Genomic DNA, 18,210 nt, shown 5'->3' on the forward strand with positions numbered 1-18,210 from the left:
ATCGAAAGTCATGCCTACTGGCTATAAATGGAGCTTGTCATCTGACTTCCGTTAACTCACTATCCTATCCATCCCATTGAATAACTTTCGACGTACAACTTCATTGCCCCAGATCAGTAACTACCATATCTTGACTTTACATTTTGCACCTTCTACACTCTTCATCCCTACATTATCAATTCATCATCAATCTACACCAGCATGTATTTTTCATTCACACTAGCTCACATTTCAGTTTTCATTGCCTTGCCGTACACCTCCTGGGCAGCTCATATACCAGGACATGCCGACATGTTGCTCCAAAAACGCGGCGATGGTTATAAAATCCATGTGGCAAGAAGAGACATGCTGGCGTAAGTCTTTCAGAGGCTCATGATTTCTAGTTTGCAGTCATCTCAGTCATTTGATGCTAATTTTTGTTTTTTACTGTTGCAGCATGAATTGGATGGATCCAACCGACGATCCCTCACAACATACACACCTAAAACGTAAGTACATTCACACCTTATGTATAGAGAAAGTTGAATTCAAAAAACAATGATAATATGCTGACTCCATCTCCCGGTTTCCTGTTGGCTCGAGCAGGTTCAGATGCATCCGAATCCGATGACCCATATGCTCCCGCTCAAATGAAAAGTGATGCCTTGACAACTTTGCTCTCTGGTGCACTCTCCACAATCCCTGGACCAGACGAAAAACAAGATATGGAAGATAAAGACGATGACGGCAAAGTTGAGAATCATATACCAGGCTACAAGGCTGCAACAGAACCGTGAGTGTGAAACATTGAGTTTGTTCATGAGTTTTTGAAGTTTCTGACGATTTTCAACAATTGCAAAAAAACCCTCTAGGTTGAATGATCAGATAATCGACGAGTGGTCCCAGCTCATAGGAGACTGTGACCATAATTCTTCCGTCGACCCAACGGCTACCTCGGCTTGCAAACATCCTCGGGATAAAGGTGATGCGTAACCCTATTCTCTCAAACAAACCTATCAAATCACTCCGGCAGTCGGTGTATCAGGGGTCAGGGACCTTTATTCCTTTTTTGGGGCTTATCTTTATTTTATTGATTTATTAAAAATGTCATGTTCCTGGTGAATCGTGAATGAAAAAAATGAGACTATGATTATGTGCCACATTCAAGAAAGTGATTGTTCTTGTGAACCCTTTTTAAAGTCTACGACTCATCAAATACTAACTAGATATATCCTAGACGTGCCACTCATTCAGACCCAACACTTGCTTCAACGTGCAGTGGTTCTAACAAACTGTAAAGATACTTATCGGTTCTTGGTAGCACTGTCACATGAGATACCATTCGAGATTGCATGTTTCGTTCGTATCATGTCGGCCGTCTAGACTTTGCACGTGTCCCAGGTTGAAAGAGCATAACAGTTGGACCCAAGCACACCAGAGCACACCGTGAGAAGCACCAAGAGTTTCTTCTACAAAAAGTCTGAAAAAGGCCTTGGCATATTTACGTATTATACGCGTCAACTCATGACATTGTTGCTTCGTATATGTGCCCGCTTGGAATCAGAAAGCGCGTTCAGGTTTCTCAATAGCTCCAATGTATCAGTTAAATATGAAAGATCTACGTAGTGGTCGACACACTCGACAATCCTGTTCCCATTTCTGCAAACCCAACTGCCGGGATTTGAGAGCGGAGACTCGAGATAGACAATAGATAGCATTTTGGCACAGCTGACTAACATATCACACGTCTGACCTTTTCAATCAAAGTCGGTCAAGTTGGTCAGTGCCAAGAGGAGGGAAACGCGGGATATAAGCAACGTCCGTTGTTCTCTTATACGTACTTGCGCGGATATAAGCCGTCAATGAATGCTATATCAAATCCCATTCATCTTCATCTCAAACTTAAAGGCACTATTAAAGCACTTTTATCTTTCATAGTGTCATTTGACCATCTTCAAAGTAGGCTCTGGCTCAACTTTCTCACTTTACTTTTGTTCACTCACATGAAACTTGTCGCTATCCTCCTCATGATTGGTGAGCTGTTTTACGATTCAAATCTTTGGATTCACTTTCCTCAAGCTCGCTAATAAGACTTCTTTGATCTAGCGCACGTTTGGGCCTGGCCATCGTCAACAATGTAAGTCTCAATACCACTTATGTATTTTGGTTATTCCATTCTAACAATGAATCACATATAAATGGCCAGATTGTCTACCATCTCATCGGCAATAGTTGGAGTCGACAAGTATGTTTATTATTCAAGTCCTCACTGAGTAGAATAACTCGAGGTGTTGAAGTTCATATTTTAACAACAGAAATAATGCGACTACCAAGTGCTGGGGTGGCTGTGACTCGGAAGTAAATACCGTTAGGTCGATTACAACTACTTGGTCAGATCACATTGGCTACGGGGGGTTGATGCAAGACTTCCCCTCTGTTTGTCAAGGAATACAATCATTTTCTATTATCTGCGCCAATACGGTCATCGAATGGCAGAAAACCAACAAAAAGTTTCAAGTGATTCAAGTTGAGGTACACAGAATGGCAACCAGCTGTTTTGAACTTTTCCAACAATATAGCATCGGTTGTGGGACTTGTCAAAAGAGCAGGGCCTTTCAAGTTTGTCTTTGATCAAGTACCTTCTTCATTTCTCTTCGTAATCATAACTGATCTTGTTTAATTTGACTGAAGTTTCAGAGCGCTGTACAAGGTTTCTTCATAGTAATGCAATCCATCATCTCAATCCTTGTTGAGCGGTATAACTCACACCTAGACCAATGTTTCTGTCAGTATTTCTTTCCATATCTGTCTATTTCTACTAGTCCACTGATGTAGCTTTTGTGCAGCCGAATTCGAGCTCATCTCGGCCTCTATCCATGCTATCACTGGCATTGCACATAGTCTGGATATTGACCTTGGTAGTATCTTGATGAGTATCGGAATTGACCTCCTGCTTTTCGATTCGGTAAACATTGACCTTCGTGCCATACTCAACCTTCCTCTCTCTGGTCTATTCGGTGTTGTTGATGGTGTTGTCCACGGCCTCCTTGATGGCGGAAAGAGTCGTGCTGCTGAACTTCTTGTCCTTATGTGAGATCATGTCTTGCATACTTGGATACTTAAATCTCACTCCTACCCATCACATGAACAATTTTTATTACACTGTCATAGTTCAAGGCTTCCTGCCGTTATTTTACATTGTTAATTACTATTATCCATTTCATCTCTACTTGGACTCTGTCGGACACTTTCACTCTGTTTTTTAATATGCATATCCACAAACAATATATAACATTTGCTTCTTGTATACCCGGTCGATGATCGACCGATGACCGCATATTTGTCAGTTTGAAAATATCTTTCCAATTGAACAATCTGCTTGATTAGAGATAATTTAATAAAGTGCTGGTCTAATTGTTCTGATGAGGACTTGTCCCGTATTCTGTCTTGAGGAAGTAAATTGTCACAGAATGATGAAATGCCGAAGGGTGTATATAATGTGTTTCTGGTCTCGGAACAAAATACCAAACTGACCGCGATGTCTGAATAGATCATTTTCTGTCCCAGGCTACCATTCTAATTTAATTTTTCATTGCGACCATTTTTGCCTAACGAGTTCAATTTATACAAATTGGTATACTTGACCACTTCCATATCTTCATCTCCTTTGTAATGTACAAGACTCGATAATCTTTCATCGACACAACAATTATATTCAATACAATGGTACCACACCGCTGGAGCCTACACTTCCATTCCATCAATTTACACGCACTCCATTCACAAGTTTCCAAGTCTTGGGTGGAGGCCGAGGAGGAGGATAAACTACGGAAGTATTGCCATCTGTAAGGATACCCTTGGGTAAAGCGATCTCCATCGGAAGACTAAGTTGTGCCACATAACTCCCAGATCGAATGCTGGAGGTATACCGTAGAAGGGTCGAAGGTCGAGGCGCTACTGGACTTGCAGCCGCTGGGGCCGCTGCTGCACCTTCCTCCGCATCCAAAGCTGCTCGAGAAGCTGCTGTGCGACCCGCCTTACCCACTTGTCCTTTCAACAGCCGGTTGATGGTTTCCGTTTTCTATTATGAAGACAGAAACACGACGCTCGTTGAGCATTCGGGTCTAGAGCCTGAACAATCAAATAGAGTTGATTACTGACCTCATCCTCCAACTTCTTTTCATTTTGATGTTTCCTTTTACGTGATTTCTCTGCTTTTTTAATCGCTCGATCAGCTTCAGTTAACTCTTTCTTTTTCTTTGCATCAGCTATTCCCAACATAAAAAGAAAAACATCATCAATTTTCCTTGAATCATATCTAGGATTGTTTTCTTCTCTTGCGAACCAAAAACGTACTCATCGGTAAGGATTGTAGATCAGTAACCTGACTACCACATTCTTTTGCACGCTGTCGTACGGTTAATTGTCCATGGTTTTGAGTCGAACCTTCATCTGATTCATCCCAAGCTTGATATAATCCACTTGGTGCTGCTGGCTCATCTTGTTCGCTAGAAGAAGCTGTAGCGTCACCGGCCAATTCGTCTTCTTCGTCTACATGTCAAAAGGAATGAATAAAATCAATATCCCTTGTATTGATGAGAGATCGGCGTATTATAAACAAGGTATAACGAAACACAAACCAGTATCCCTCTTTTTTGCTGATGCGCTTGCCTTTTTGCTCGAGCCTTTTGGACGTCCCTTCGTAGCTTTCGCAGGTTTTCGAGCATTTTTACGTTTATTATTCGATGTAGCCAAAGAGGGATCACCAGTTGAAGATGGTTCAGCAGGCACAGTTTGAGCCTTCGTATTAGTTGGTTGACTACCAAGCTTGAGTTTGAGTACCAAAGGCTTCTTAATAGGAGGTGGTGATGGTTGTACTGAAGAAGAGTTTTCATCCAAGTCCATCTCTTCTCCACTATCCTCATTAGCATCGAGTGGAACAGGAACAGGCTTGATGTTGCGCGATCCTGATTCGACGTCAGCCTCTGAATCATCCAACTCCATGGCTTCTTCACCTTCATCAAAATCTTGATCATCTGAACCACCACCTTGAGATTCTTCCCCATCTTCATCTTCCTCTTCATAAATTCCATCTAATTCACCTTCTGCGTCCACGTCCTCGTCATCTGGTTCGCCATCTGCGTCGGCATCCGGATCATCGGGATTTTCAGACAGAGAGGAAATCGAAGAGCTATGCGGTCTAGATTTTGGTTCAGTTTCTTCATCTTCAGAATATAATATTGGCGGCGATGGATCTGATCCGACTGAACTTGAATGTGAGGCCATTGAGATATTAAGCGTTGATGCCAGATGGTATCACTCTCCAACGCTACTGAGCGGTCTGAGTGAACCGAAACTAGGGGGCCGGATTCGTCGCTCATATGTCACGTGACATGTCACCTTGAAGTTCAGCCATGTCACCTGGCCGACGCCCTCAGGAATCAAGGTCCTACCCATATGGCCAGTATGCGACAAAATGGAATTAAGATTCCTCTCTGCAAGGTCAAAAGAAATGAGGGACAAGGACTTTGTGCGTATACCCACCCTTTGTTTTCTTGTCCACAAGCACGGTAATTGATCACCTTTTGCTTACACACTCACTAACTACTGGTGGATACCCTGTGCATTGTCTCTTTCATCATTTTAAACCAAAAAAACCCACTCATCAACTGACAAAGAAACAAGCAGCCAAAAACTCGAGTGAAAAAATATCAATAATTAATTCAAATGTTCAAAATACCAAAAAGACAAAAACCAAAACCAAAAAAGAAAAAGAAGTAATGATATTGTTTGTTTTTTTATGTAGTAAACTTTATAAAAATAGGGGGTGTCAAGTTTGATTTTTTATAACAAAAAAAACTATGAAACGGCTAAGTTTTTATGTTATAACTCAAAAAAAACTTAGCCGTGGTTGTTTAATAACTGCTAAACCATGATTGAGGTTTTTTTACATTTTGGCCTCGATCATCCACCTGGTGAGGTGAAAACTGCTGGTAAAAGGATGCAAGGTTGTCCTTGCATCCACTATTAAGCCCACTGTGTCTCAGAGCGAATCGGTCAAGGCGAGCTCTTTGATCAAATGTTGTAAGCATAAATTGTTTACGTTTTACGCAAACGGGATACATAAATCCTCTCCCGTTTGCATAAAATTTGTGTAAATTTATGCTACAGCGGGAGAGAATTTTTACGGTAAAAACCGTAAAAAAAACAAACTTGACACCCCCTAATTTCCTAAACAAAAAATCATAATAAGATATATTTAAACTCTCAAATGTATGTAAAACAAAAAACACACACACATGTATAATTCAGTTATTTTATTTTTTTATTTTTTGTATAGTGTATATATAAAAAAAATCAAGTGAAACTAAAAAAAAACTTCATTGGGTTTCTTAAATTGCTTTTTTTTTTTCGAAAAAAATAATAATCATGCATTACTTTTCATGGGTGGTTTCATTTTCAATTCTCAATTTAGATGGTTTTCCAATCCCTCCTGTTCCAATCCCTCCAATTCTAGCATTCAATGGTAATCCAGTATTCGTTCTACTCATTGCTGGTGATCTCATCATCGTAGGTGTATTAGTTACTGATCGATTATGTGCCATATGACTCTTTACTAAATCTATTCCCCCCAACCAAAAACACATCATCAGTTAAAAGACAGTTTGAAATAAGGTAAGTGTGGGGAAAAGTCACGTACGACCAGCAGCTAAAGCACTCATTAAACTCAATTCACCAGCCATAACTGATCCACAAACAATTCTAGCCAACATTCTAGCATTATCACCTGGTGTAGTAGAATGTGATCCTTTGATCCCTAACATCTCTAACATAGCTCCTTGTGGTGCTAAAATCGTCCCACCTCCAATGGTTCCCTTTTAAAAATAGAAACTTGGATTAGCAAAAATCATAGACAAAAAGAGAACATGTTTAAAAATGAGTTTTTAAGAAATGCTTACCACTTCAATGGATGGCATTGTACACGTGATTAAAAGATCTCTTCCGTTATTGATCGGTTCCATCAAAGTCATACAATTCGAACTTTCCACATTCTGTGCTGGATCTTGTCCAGTAGCCAAATAGATTGCCTATATAACCCAGAGCGCCAGATCAGTTAATGACTGTGTAAAAACGAAATCAATGGAAAAACTGACTGTTAAGATGTTACTAGCATGTGCATTCATTCCACCAATACTACCAGCCATTGAACTTCCCACTAAATTCTTAGTCACATTCAATTTCACAATCTCTTGTACAGTAGTTTTCAAAACCTTCTCCATCACTTCTCCTTTTACAATCGCTTCACTTACAACTGATTTACCTCTACCTTCAATCCAATTCATTGCAGACGGTTTTTTATCTGTACAATAATTTCCACTTAAACTGATCACTCTCATCATTGGAAAGAATTCTTCTGATCCCATTAAAGCTAATGCTTTTTCTGTACCTTTCGAAATCATATTCATTCCCATCGCATCTCCCGTTTGAGTTCCAAATCTAACAAACAATGTCCGACCTGCTAATGCAGCTTTTAGGGAAACTAATCTAGCAAATCTGGATGTTGAATCAAAGGCTTCTTTCAATTTGCGCGATCCTTCAATCGAATCGATCCATTCTTTGGCTTGACAAGCTTCTTTCAAACTGGGAAATTCTAATGCTGGGCCTCTTGTCATCGCATCTGCCGTGATAACGGTAGTCACACCTCCTGATGCGTTCAAAGCTTTACATCCTCTGGAAGTTGATGCCACCAATGCTCCTTCAGTCGTAGCCATAGGAATCGGGAAAGCTTTTCCATCAATCCTCAACGGTCCTGCTATTCCGATAGGGATAGGTGTGTAGCCTACTACATTCTCACAACACTGTCCCATTACTAAAGAATAATCGTAATGAAGATAAGGTAATTGACTACTCTCTAAGGTCTTCGTTGACGACGCTCGTGCTATTCCCAAAGACAAAAGCGAAAGCGCATCAGCTATGACATACATCTCAGGATAAAAATCAATCAAGAAAATCACTAACAAATCAATGCCCTTCGAATTCTAACAGCTCTGACCAAATCCTTTTTCAATGCTTTCTCAAGAGCATAAGCAGCTAACTTTCCATTCTGAACCAATTCAATCAATTCCTCATCTGTTAAATTCTCTGCACCTGTTTCGAAACCTTTCAAGATCTTTTCACATTCCTCCAAGGGTCGGTTAGGTAATCGGTCAAATTCAGTCGCCGATGGTGAAAAAATAGATGGTGTGATAGGGCTGAAGGGAGTAAACGAGATCGTAGGCTTAGAACCGGCAGCACCAAATCCTTTCAAGGTAGGTGTCATCGATACTGATGCTGATACAGGAGCGATTTCATCCGATTGAGGTTGAATGGGGGCACGAGCTATCGGGTTGGATATAACATCACTGACTTCTCTTCTTACCGCTTCTTCCACGTTCTTCTTCGAGGGCTCTCGATCTGATTCATCGTGATCTGGTGCAGGACATACTGCAGGTTGCGGAACTTGTTCTGCTTCGATAGAAGTTTGAGTAGTTTTGGATCTGCTTGCTTGAGGTTGACTTTGGCCTCTAGAATGATGTATGAGATGACTCCTGAGATGTGGTTCACCGCTTGTACGTCCCAAAACGCTCGACCGACGAGGCTTTCGACCTTTAATTCGCTCTCCACCATAAACATTGATCCCGCCGCTGGTTGACGCCAGTAAGATTCTAGCAGCGCGTTCAGCAGGTGTGAGCGAAGCAAAGGCTTCATCCTCTACTTCGTCTTCATCCTCTTCTTCGGCTTCAAGAAGATGGCGACGACGACCTCTGGCTATAACGGAAGCTGCATGTCGTTGATGGCCACGATCTTCAAACCTCCTGGCTTCATCCAAAGAACTAGTAGCAATCCCTTTCAGTAAATAAGCATTTAGTAACACACTGATTCCAAGTGCAAGTACTATCCACTTCGACATCACAGGATCTCCCACAAATGCTGTCCATGATGACATGAATTCATCTAAAACAAATAATGAGGATGACGAGCCGAATCGAGTGGGACTACTATCACTGGGATTGAATTTTGAAATAGATAAACGTGAAGGCATGACCGCAAGTTGTACCACCGGAAGAATTGATACCGTCAGATCAACTTCAGATGTAGGTAAAGATTCGGTCACCAATTGTTGGAGTGGTAGCTTGTAAGCTTCAGGGAAGGTTTGTTTGATCATTGACGAAGGAGCGAGATCAGATTGCATTTTTGCTAAAGAGCTGGCAGTACGATTGGGCATCTTGAGCGCGGCAGTGGCTGTAGTAGTAGGAAAGGGGTGCGAAGTGTACCGAGTAAAGGCTGTGTTGGCAGTAAGAGTGGTGCAGAGGTTGAGAACATGGAGAGAAAGGAAAAGACAGATTAAAATCAACTTGACGCGGCTGGTACCGACGACAGCAGTAGATGGCGTATTAGAATCATCGTTGGCAGTAAAGAGGTTGAAGAGTTTATTTCGAACCGATCGAATAGATTCCTTTTGAGCTAATTGATCAGTTACGGTTTCTACCGAAGGTGAATTGCCATCGTCAAGTAGTTTAGAGAGCTCAGTGGTGGAATCGGTACGATAAAGTTGTCGATTGATCTGGATCCGATGAAGCTAAGAGATAAGGAAAATTGAGAGAAGGAATTATGGATTAGTGGATTTTGAAGTTGAAGATGAGATGAATTCCACTCACCTCAACAAACACAGTCAAGATTGACACGTAGAAACCAAACAAGAGTAAACAATCAAAGCCGAGAATGAGAGCAGCTAGTTGACAGAATTCGGTGAGACCATTGACGCCACTCATAGCACCCAAACCAAGTACAGTCATCTCGATGACATAATCCCTGAAGATCCTTACACCTACACGCTCAATAGATTCCACGACTACGTCTCTAGCACGAAGGGCAGGTTTAGGTAAGTGACGACGTAGATGAGGTGGTGAAAGGTTGGGATTGGTGAAGAGAGCATGAGCCAGGATATAGGGTTTATCAAAACCAATGGTGATGACTAAAAACGGTAAAGCCTCAGAAAGCAAAATTGGATTGATTCGAATGTGAAATGCGTGTGCGGTGATGAGAGCCAAAATAAAGGCAAATATGGATGATAATAAAGTGACCAGACCTGTTTGTATACAAGAGGAGATGAGTATCAAAAGTTGAAAGGTTTAAAAAAAATCGAAAAGATCACGTACCAAGCCAAACTTTTGATCTCAATTTGCGCATATTCCTAAACAGATTGATAAACGTTAAATGCATAACTGAATAGGCTATCAACATGATAAAGATATCAGCCGACTTGGCATTCCTAGTCAATAGCCAAAATCTGATGATGAAGGCACGAGTAGCATAAGCGATCCATCTAATTGATCTCATCTCTCCCAGCCTTTGATGCTCATGATCGAAATTTGAAGATAGGACTAAAGAAGGTGGTAAGTGATCCAAAAAGGATTGAGTCCAAGCTTGAGATGATTGATTGAAAGCCAAAGTGATGATCAACGGATTTGAAGTGGTGGAGTCCATATGAAGAAAACAATCATTGAGATCTGATGTAGCTTTTTCTGACTTTGGCTTGTAACAAACATCGGAATAATCAAGATGTTTCTGGTGATGATTTTTGAATAAGACTTCTTTGAGATGGTCATGAACATGTTGAGGGTCAAGTTGAGTTGATTGTGCAGGTAAAGTAAGATGAAATTGAATCAATTGAATCTGATCAAGTTGATTGTAATCAGTAGCAGTTGAAGGGGTCCAAGTTTGATGGTCAGGATGATAAGTTAGATTGATAAATTGATTCGATGAATTGTAAGAAGGATGAGATTGGATTGAATGAGACACATTCAAAAATTCAGAATGTTTAACAGCATTCAAAAGTTGAAAGTAAGCAAGAGTGATAATGATCTGAAAAGGAAAGAAACAGTGACGATTAGTTTTGAAATATAACAAGATGAGGAAATGAATTAAAATATGGTACTGACCAAAGTACCAACGATCAATTCGATTGGATTGAGGGATGACCAAGATCCAAAGTTGATCAAAAACTTCAAAGTGACTGACTGAATGAACTTATTTAATTTTGAGGTCGATTGAGTGATGAAGTCAAAGGTTGAATCATGCTGAAGTTGATTCTGATGTTTCGAAGAAGGATGGTGATGACGATGGCGATGACGATGAGGTGAAGGAGTTGATTGATCTGATTCGATTTCGTTTGTAGCCTTGAAAGATTCAAGACTATCACTACTAGGACTACTATTAGTCATGATCGAATTAGCCATGATCAGCTCAGCCTATCGTAGTCGAGGTGAGTTCTATGTACTAAGAGATGGTTGAATGCTTTAAAAAGTTGATGATAGATGGAGGTTCAACGGAATCCTCAAAGGGAACTTGAAGTGGTAAACAGCTTGAAAACCTAAATCGAAAAAGGTAAACAGGATAGAGAATAAGTATTCAAGCTTTTACGAATTCGAATTCAAGTAAATCATTGACTTTTTCAATCGATCGGTAATTTACTATCTACTACAATGCTCTTGATCAAACGATTGATAGATTGATGGAGAGTTGAGAAGCGAAGTTAGAAAAGGGAATGAAGTGATGAACGGATGAGTTTAAGTACCTTGATGATTAGTAAATCGTGACCCTGTGTTTTTGCAATTTCTTCTTCAAACTCCACTTGAACTCTGCAGTCTTGTCTCAGCATGTCTCACTTCATGGTCTCCTCATTTTCAAAGATTTGAATTAGGAGCTGAGTGCTGACTTTCTATAAAGATACGTATTAAAACATCCTTATATCTCATTCATATTACCCCAAACATATCATCTCTTCTTCAAACTTCTTTAATTTGCTTCAATTTCTATCCAAAATCTGCGCACAATTGCAATTGGTTCAGCTTATCATTTCATCAAGTTCAACCCCACTCGAATTATGTATTCTCCATGTCGCTATCAAAGGAGTTCAGACCACCTATCTAGGTTCTATTAATCAATTATGTATTCATCTATGTAAAACCGTCGTCATATCATTCAAGCTTTCGTACATAATTCCAAGTATGTCTATCAATAGGTCTATCAATCACCTCGATCAAACCCTTTTGCCTTGCCTTTGAACTCGAATCATCACTTCATTCTCCTCATCAATCTCTCTCAAACGATCCTCATGCCTTTTGAAACACCGAAATCAATCAAACTTCATGTATCATACTCCATAATCCTATTCAACAGCCATCACCGATGCACCCATATGTCCGACCGTCGTGATGGTGAGGGACTCGGTTAATTTTGCGAGATGGGAGGCTTTTTACATAGGTTCCCGCTTGGTGAATCGCCCTTGATCGATATCTTACATTGTACAAATTCAAACTCAACTTCCATACATTTCTCGATTTCTGTTGGTAAATCCTTTCAACGAGAATCAAAGACTTTGTTTTAAGACTCTTTCTTCTTCTCATGGCTTTCTCTCATCATAAAAGGAGTTTATTTTCTACGATTGAGTTTATTGAATTTCAAGAAGATGAAATTACAAACTTTCGTAGAATTCATCCTAGATATCAGTTAAATTGTTTAGGTGAATCTTGTGATGAATATGGATTTGAAAGGGTTGAATGTACAAGAAAGAAAGAGATTCATTTACAAGATCATCAAGGAAATCCAAACCAGACAGAATTTAATCAAAACTCTCATTGGAATTGTTTTGCTTTTTATACAAATTTGAATGATTCAGAAGAAAAGGTTTTACTTCAGGATGATCAGGTTCAGTTTGATTGTGAAGGTTGGAGACATGATGATGATCCTTACATACTTCAAGGTGATTGTTCATTTTTGTTCATTCATCCTGCATTCTTTGTTGAAATCCACTTATTGATGTCTTTTTTCTTGCTTAGGATCCTGTTCTTTGAATTATACTTTTGCTTCTGATAAAGCTATACAAAAACAAACTTTACAAAACCAAACAACAATTCTAACAACTCAAGATTTAACAAATGGTTTGTAAAGTCCTTCAAATTCCAATCCATTAGCATAAGATTTCTGAAATTCTAGATACTGAGAAATACTTTTCTTTTAGATCAAAAATCATTTTGGTTATTCACAACTTTATCAGCCTTTTTCTTCGTTTTCTTCATATGCAAACTCTCCAAAACCAAAATTAAAATTGCCATCAATTCGATTTGGTTTGTCATTCTTATTGTAATTGAACATTATCAAAATAGGATTAAGAACACAATCAATTCTATCAAAACTTTCTTCTTGGAAGGTTTCTTTGGTCAACTTCTTGAGTTTTTGAATCTTAAGAAGGAAAAATTGAATTGAAATCTAAAAACATGTTGGTTGATGAAGATATTTCTTGATGTTTTGATTTTTTTGTCTTTCTTCTTTGAATTTAAATATTGAAGAACGTTCATGGACACCTTTTTTGATTTGTTTTTGTAAAACTTTCTTCAATGTTTTTATTTTTCCTTTATTCACATTAGATTTTGTGTTGTATGATGATCAATCAAAACCAAGCGCTTGTTGTACGTAACCTGGAATTCACAATCAAATAGAATTGTCACCCATGATATGCTGGTTTTTTAAAGTGTACTGATCCTGGAGTGTTGAAGGAAGAAAAAGATCAAGGGAACCTGAAATAAAGAATTGAGACAAATGGGTATAAGTAGTAAGACATCTACCAACACCACCGCCGCACCGCTCCGCACCGCTATATCGGCGATTTTTCATAGTGGCGTGATTTGGCGCTATGAAAAATCGCCGATCGCTACGCTATATTTTCTAAGGCGCTATGTAAGTAGAGAGCGGAGCGCATAAATAAACCGCTCCGCTCCGCTATGGTATTTTTGGATGGAAGATAGTGAAAAATAGTGCAGTAGCTCGGTTTTTTTCGTTTTAGCCGTAAACACACACGTATTTCATTATCGGCGGCAGAGTGGGGGTGAGCGAGTAAACAAGAGCAAACAATTATAGACAAGGAAATTTTATAAAAGAATAAAGAAATAAAGAAATAAAGAAAACAACTTTTTTATTTTTTTTTCAAGCAACATTTTGAGCGGAAGAGTGGGGATGATCGATCAATTGAGACATCTTTTTCAGAGGGGTGATCGAGTAAAAATCAAATATCAAAAGAGAAACTTTAGAAAACATAGTTCATTGATTTCAGAGCCACCATTTTGGCTACTTTTTACCCTTGGCCTGCTGACCTTGATAAGCTTGCACGTAGGCCCAAGCATCTGCATATTTGCCGGATAGGGTGACTGAGCTCTTCAACCACTCGCGCACACCAACAAGCTTACTAATCATCTTTGCGGTTAGGGACGCACGACTGGGCACAGCAATATCAGCCGCTGATGAGAACGTTCGCTCACAGGGGCAAGTTGTGCCAGACAATGCGAGATAATTGCGAGCAATCGACGCAAGGACTGGAAAATCCTTTTCATGTTCCTATAAGTTATAAGTAAAACCAAAGTATTAGAACTGGCATATGGCAACACAGGTGAATTCGAGCACAAAAACCAATCTCACCTTCCACCAGTCGAGCTCGTCCTGTCCTGTGACCATCAAGTGAGCTCCTTCGATGTAATCTACATATTCGGCTCGGCGTCTGTCGGCTGCCGACTGAGAGTTGACTTGAGTGGTAAATACATCGTACGCTGAACAGGTGGGAAGTGGCGAGGCCGAAGGGGAAGGTGTTTTGGATGGGGGAATAGCATCTGATGCTGGAGTGACCGGATCAGCTGGCCATTGTTCTAATGCCTCTTCAAAGGCATCCCTGATTAGACTTTTCGCTCGAACAACATCATCGGGGTAGTTAAGATCAAAGAATCGTAGGCGGAATCGGGGATTCATGATGGTTGATAACACAACCACATCGGAGGCAACTGCCTCGGCTTGATAACCCTCAAGCTTAGTGATCATGACCTTCAGCATGTTCTTCAACTCGATGTCGTCCGACTGACTCTCAAGCACTTCGACATCATGGATCATCCGCGAGTATTCTGCAAGTAGGACACAGCCAGTTGCTGAATTGCCCTCCATTCGTTTGGTGGCATACAGAAATACCTGAGGAAGGAAACAGAGTAAGCAAATGAATTGACAAAGGAAAAGATATCTAACACATCACGATGATACAAAAAATAACCTAAAGTACCAACCTGAAGTATCTTCACCAATATCTCGATCAAATCCCATTCCTCAGGCGTTATAAAGATACTTTGGTAGTATCGAGTCTTGCGATCACTGAGGAGTATAGCATCTATGACCTATAGATCGAAAGGTCATAGTCAATGGAAGGAATATAGTAAATCAACGGTCACACTGGTACTTACATCGCGCGCATCGCTCAGGCGTTTGAGATAATCCACATCGACGTTCCAACGTATTCCCCACCCAGAGATAGGTGAGCGCCCGGTATAATCCAACTGTTTGGCCTTAGCCAAGAACTCCTGGCGTCGTGCTGAACTTCGGGTACATAGTGAGTTGAATAGCTTGGCCTAACCCCATTGAAAGCAAATCAAAATAATGATCAAAACACGTTTAATCAATCAACAAGCAAATGAAAACGAGTAAAAGAACAAAACATACTTTTCGAACAGCTCGAGCTACATTAGCAAGGGATAGGTCTTCATCTTGATCCAAGCCACAGTCTGACAGGTTGTCATCAAGAATGTGGCCCACTCGGACGCCTTGGATAGACTCATTGTCGTCCATATTGTCTTCGGAAGAATCGAAATTGATTTCATCTTGACCATCATTCAGTGTCACTATGGGTGTGGGTAACGTCACGCCCGGCTGGGTTGTTGGCTTGATGTGACCTGCACTGAGGCCTAGAGATTTGAGGCCCGCTTTGACCACAAGTCCGATCTTGTGTGTGTAACACTTCACCTGATTTTCCGTCGAGTCCCATTCGACCGGATCCTCGCAATCATTAAACATGGCCGATAACTCGTGAGCCATCGTGTTATTTGAACTTCCTGAGTCCGTAGTTTGAGCTAACATGTAAGACAATTGTTGATGTTAGCTCAAATGGGGAAGATATAAAGAAATAATAAATTGAGAAAGATAAAAACCACTTATCTTGTGATGTAAACCATTTGAAATTAAAAACCTGCCAACTGGCTGGGCGAGCAATCGACCAGCATGATGCCAGGCCACCAGCTTCAGGGTCAGGTGCTGAGTTTGATATTTCCAGTCATCATCGATGTAGGTGGCTGAGACTCCTACAAACGCCTTTCGTCCACCCTTGGTGGTCCAAACATCATAAAGTAAACAAAATTTGCTCTGATTCGACTATGAAAAGATGATGTGGAAAGTGAATATGATAGTAAGTTTACAATACAGTACAATAACTGATGTTTGAGACTGATCATAGAAATAAAAGATAACATACCTTGATCGTTTCAATGACTGAAGAGGACAGCTCCTTGTAAATACCTTTGGCAGTCTCAGACGCCCAGGTGGTACCTCGCACCGTGGCAGTTCGATTAGATAACTTGAATGCTGCTCGAAGAGGAGGGTCATTGAATCGGGCAAACGGTAGCCCATGGCGAAGGATCCAGATGACCAGTACAGTGTTGAGAAGCTCAACACTGAAGGTCGATTGTGATAAGAAAGAATCAAGAGTGGATCTGGGGTGTGTATTGGCGACACGGGCGATGTCATCCTGCTGTTGTCTCCAGCTGCGAGGGAGTTCTTGACCTTCTCTGATGGCGAGGTGTCTTCTGGGGCATGAAGGTCGATCCTTGGATCCATCGCGATGGGAGTATAAGTTGTAGTAGCTGCGCCGGCCTTTGGTAAAATATCCGCGGCAGTATTTACATCTAAAGAGACGTGGATTATCTCCAGTCTGAGAGAAACAATAACATTAGTGATAGTCACATCCTCACCATGTCGCGAGAGACAAGGTCCAAGATGAAAGACAAGATACACATACCTCGCCTTTGATGTGTATTGGTGGGTCATAGTAATCCAAAAGTTTGCTCACCCGGCCAAGATGGGCACGACGAACTCCAGGCGTCTCAACAACTTCGATATCGGAGTCTTGATGAACATCCAAACCTTCAGGAACTTCGTAGTCCTAGTAATTCAAAGGAGAGGTCAATTAGATGGCAATAGAATTTACGGAAGATAGGATTGGAGAGATGAAGTGAATAGATAGAATGAAAATAGAAGACATCGATTGAAATGGATCAATGACCTACCTCGAGTACATTATCAGTGGCCTTGGTCGTGGTTCGCTTCTTCTTCTTCTTGACAGGTGCTAGACGTTGCTGTGATGAATTTGAAACATTACGAGACCCCGATCCTTTGCGCTTTCCTTTGCCAATAGCACGTTTGATTGGCTTGAGTGACTTTTTCTTGATATGCGAAGTTCGAAGTGAAGCCGTCTCTGAGAGTCTTGAGATTGAGGTGGCGTCTGATTGATCATCCTCGGTTTCAAATTCACTTACATCGTCAGTTGGAATCGAAACATCTTCGTCAACACTAGGTAGTTGAAGGGCTCGACGCGAGTCGGATGATTGGGCAACAAAGCCAGGACGAGGTCGGACTGGGCTCCGTACTCGAAGCGATCGAGTCGAAGTGGCAGAAGATGGAGCTAGGGTATCAGGAGGATCAAGTTGGATTGTGGTTTGGGTATAGCTTCTGGAGTCGGCGGCAGGGCTCATGATAACAAGGACTTGCGATTTTCTTGAAAAAGATACTATTTGGAAAAGGAGAAAGTATTAAGTAAAAGATACTGAGACTGCAAGTGGAAAGGAAAGGAAAGGAACGCTGATGAATAAGCGGTGGGGGAACTCTTGACTCACCGCAAATCGAATGACCTTTTATAGGTCGAACCACTGGATCCAATCGCCATGGAATCAGTAGCTCGAATCGCCAAGGAGTCAGTAGCTGTAAAGAATGGAACTGATATGCTCGAAATAGCGTATTGGCGTTGCCGGTAAATATGTGTACCTGGGGTAATCAGGTCAAGGTAAGTAACGGCAACAGGCCAACTAAAAGCTACTAAGAGCTGCTCAGCAAGAGACAAACCTGGGGTAATCAGGTCAAGGTAAGTAACGGCAACAGGCCAACTAAAAGCTACTAAGAGCTGCTCAGCAAGAGACAAACCTGTGCAAAGCAACAGGTATCACGGTACGGATTAAAAAGATAAAGATGAGTAAAAGGTCGTAAAAGATTCTTTTCGATAAGACTAAACTAAGCATACCTGGGGTAATCAGGTCAAGGTAAGTAACGGCAACA

At 40.8% G+C, this 18,210-nt stretch overlaps 6 protein-coding genes across 6 annotated transcripts; 4 read left to right on the plus strand and 2 right to left on the minus strand.

Annotated features, from left to right (window-relative positions):
* Nucleotides 1-201: 201 nt before the first annotated feature.
* Nucleotides 202-972, plus strand: MELLADRAFT_112062 (uncharacterized protein; the record flags this gene model as incomplete). Its single annotated transcript, XM_007416468.1, has 4 exons — nucleotides 202-353; nucleotides 436-488; nucleotides 586-772; nucleotides 852-972. 4 exons carry the CDS (start codon nucleotides 202-204, stop codon nucleotides 970-972), a joined length of 513 nt encoding a protein of 170 aa, XP_007416530.1.
* An 860-nt stretch (nucleotides 973-1,832) lies between these two features.
* MELLADRAFT_57668 (uncharacterized protein) lies at nucleotides 1,833-3,355 on the plus strand (the record flags this gene model as incomplete). The annotated part of the gene is made up of 6 exons (XM_007416469.1): nucleotides 1,833-2,013; nucleotides 2,086-2,116; nucleotides 2,186-2,224; nucleotides 2,295-2,598; nucleotides 2,671-2,764; nucleotides 2,826-3,355. 6 exons carry the CDS (start codon nucleotides 1,983-1,985, stop codon nucleotides 3,071-3,073), a joined length of 747 nt encoding a protein of 248 aa, XP_007416531.1.
* Nucleotides 3,356-3,555: 200 nt separating this feature from the next.
* Nucleotides 3,556-5,265, minus strand: MELLADRAFT_112064 (uncharacterized protein; the record flags this gene model as incomplete). The annotated part of the gene is made up of 5 exons (XM_007416539.1): nucleotides 3,556-3,723; nucleotides 3,755-4,060; nucleotides 4,141-4,247; nucleotides 4,336-4,530; nucleotides 4,620-5,265. The coding sequence occupies 5 exons, from the start codon at nucleotides 5,263-5,265 to the stop codon at nucleotides 3,556-3,558; spliced, it is 1,422 nt and encodes a 473-aa protein (XP_007416601.1).
* A 182-nt stretch (nucleotides 5,266-5,447) lies between these two features.
* MELLADRAFT_75810 (uncharacterized protein) lies at nucleotides 5,448-5,942 on the plus strand (the record flags this gene model as incomplete). The annotated part of the gene is made up of 2 exons (XM_007416470.1): nucleotides 5,448-5,509; nucleotides 5,658-5,942. The coding sequence occupies 2 exons, from the start codon at nucleotides 5,456-5,458 to the stop codon at nucleotides 5,817-5,819; spliced, it is 216 nt and encodes a 71-aa protein (XP_007416532.1).
* Nucleotides 5,943-6,413: 471 nt separating this feature from the next.
* MELLADRAFT_39863 (uncharacterized protein) lies at nucleotides 6,414-10,359 on the minus strand (the record flags this gene model as incomplete). Its single annotated transcript, XM_007416538.1, has 11 exons — nucleotides 6,414-6,601; nucleotides 6,680-6,854; nucleotides 6,939-7,067; nucleotides 7,134-7,918; nucleotides 7,999-8,304; nucleotides 8,593-8,730; nucleotides 8,821-8,973; nucleotides 9,019-9,159; nucleotides 9,235-9,598; nucleotides 9,678-10,108; nucleotides 10,179-10,359. The coding sequence occupies 11 exons, from the start codon at nucleotides 10,357-10,359 to the stop codon at nucleotides 6,414-6,416; spliced, it is 2,991 nt and encodes a 996-aa protein (XP_007416600.1).
* Nucleotides 10,360-12,426: 2,067 nt separating this feature from the next.
* On the plus strand, nucleotides 12,427-13,498 carry MELLADRAFT_112066 (uncharacterized protein; the record flags this gene model as incomplete). Its single annotated transcript, XM_007416471.1, has 3 exons — nucleotides 12,427-12,784; nucleotides 12,861-12,962; nucleotides 13,449-13,498. The coding sequence occupies 3 exons, from the start codon at nucleotides 12,427-12,429 to the stop codon at nucleotides 13,496-13,498; spliced, it is 510 nt and encodes a 169-aa protein (XP_007416533.1).
* Nucleotides 13,499-18,210: the final 4,712 nt, after the last annotated feature.

This window comes from Melampsora larici-populina (assembly GCF_000204055.1).
Source record: "Melampsora larici-populina 98AG31 unplaced genomic scaffold MELLAscaffold_61, whole genome shotgun sequence".
Lineage (NCBI taxonomy): Eukaryota > Fungi > Basidiomycota > Pucciniomycetes > Pucciniales > Melampsoraceae > Melampsora > Melampsora laricis-populina.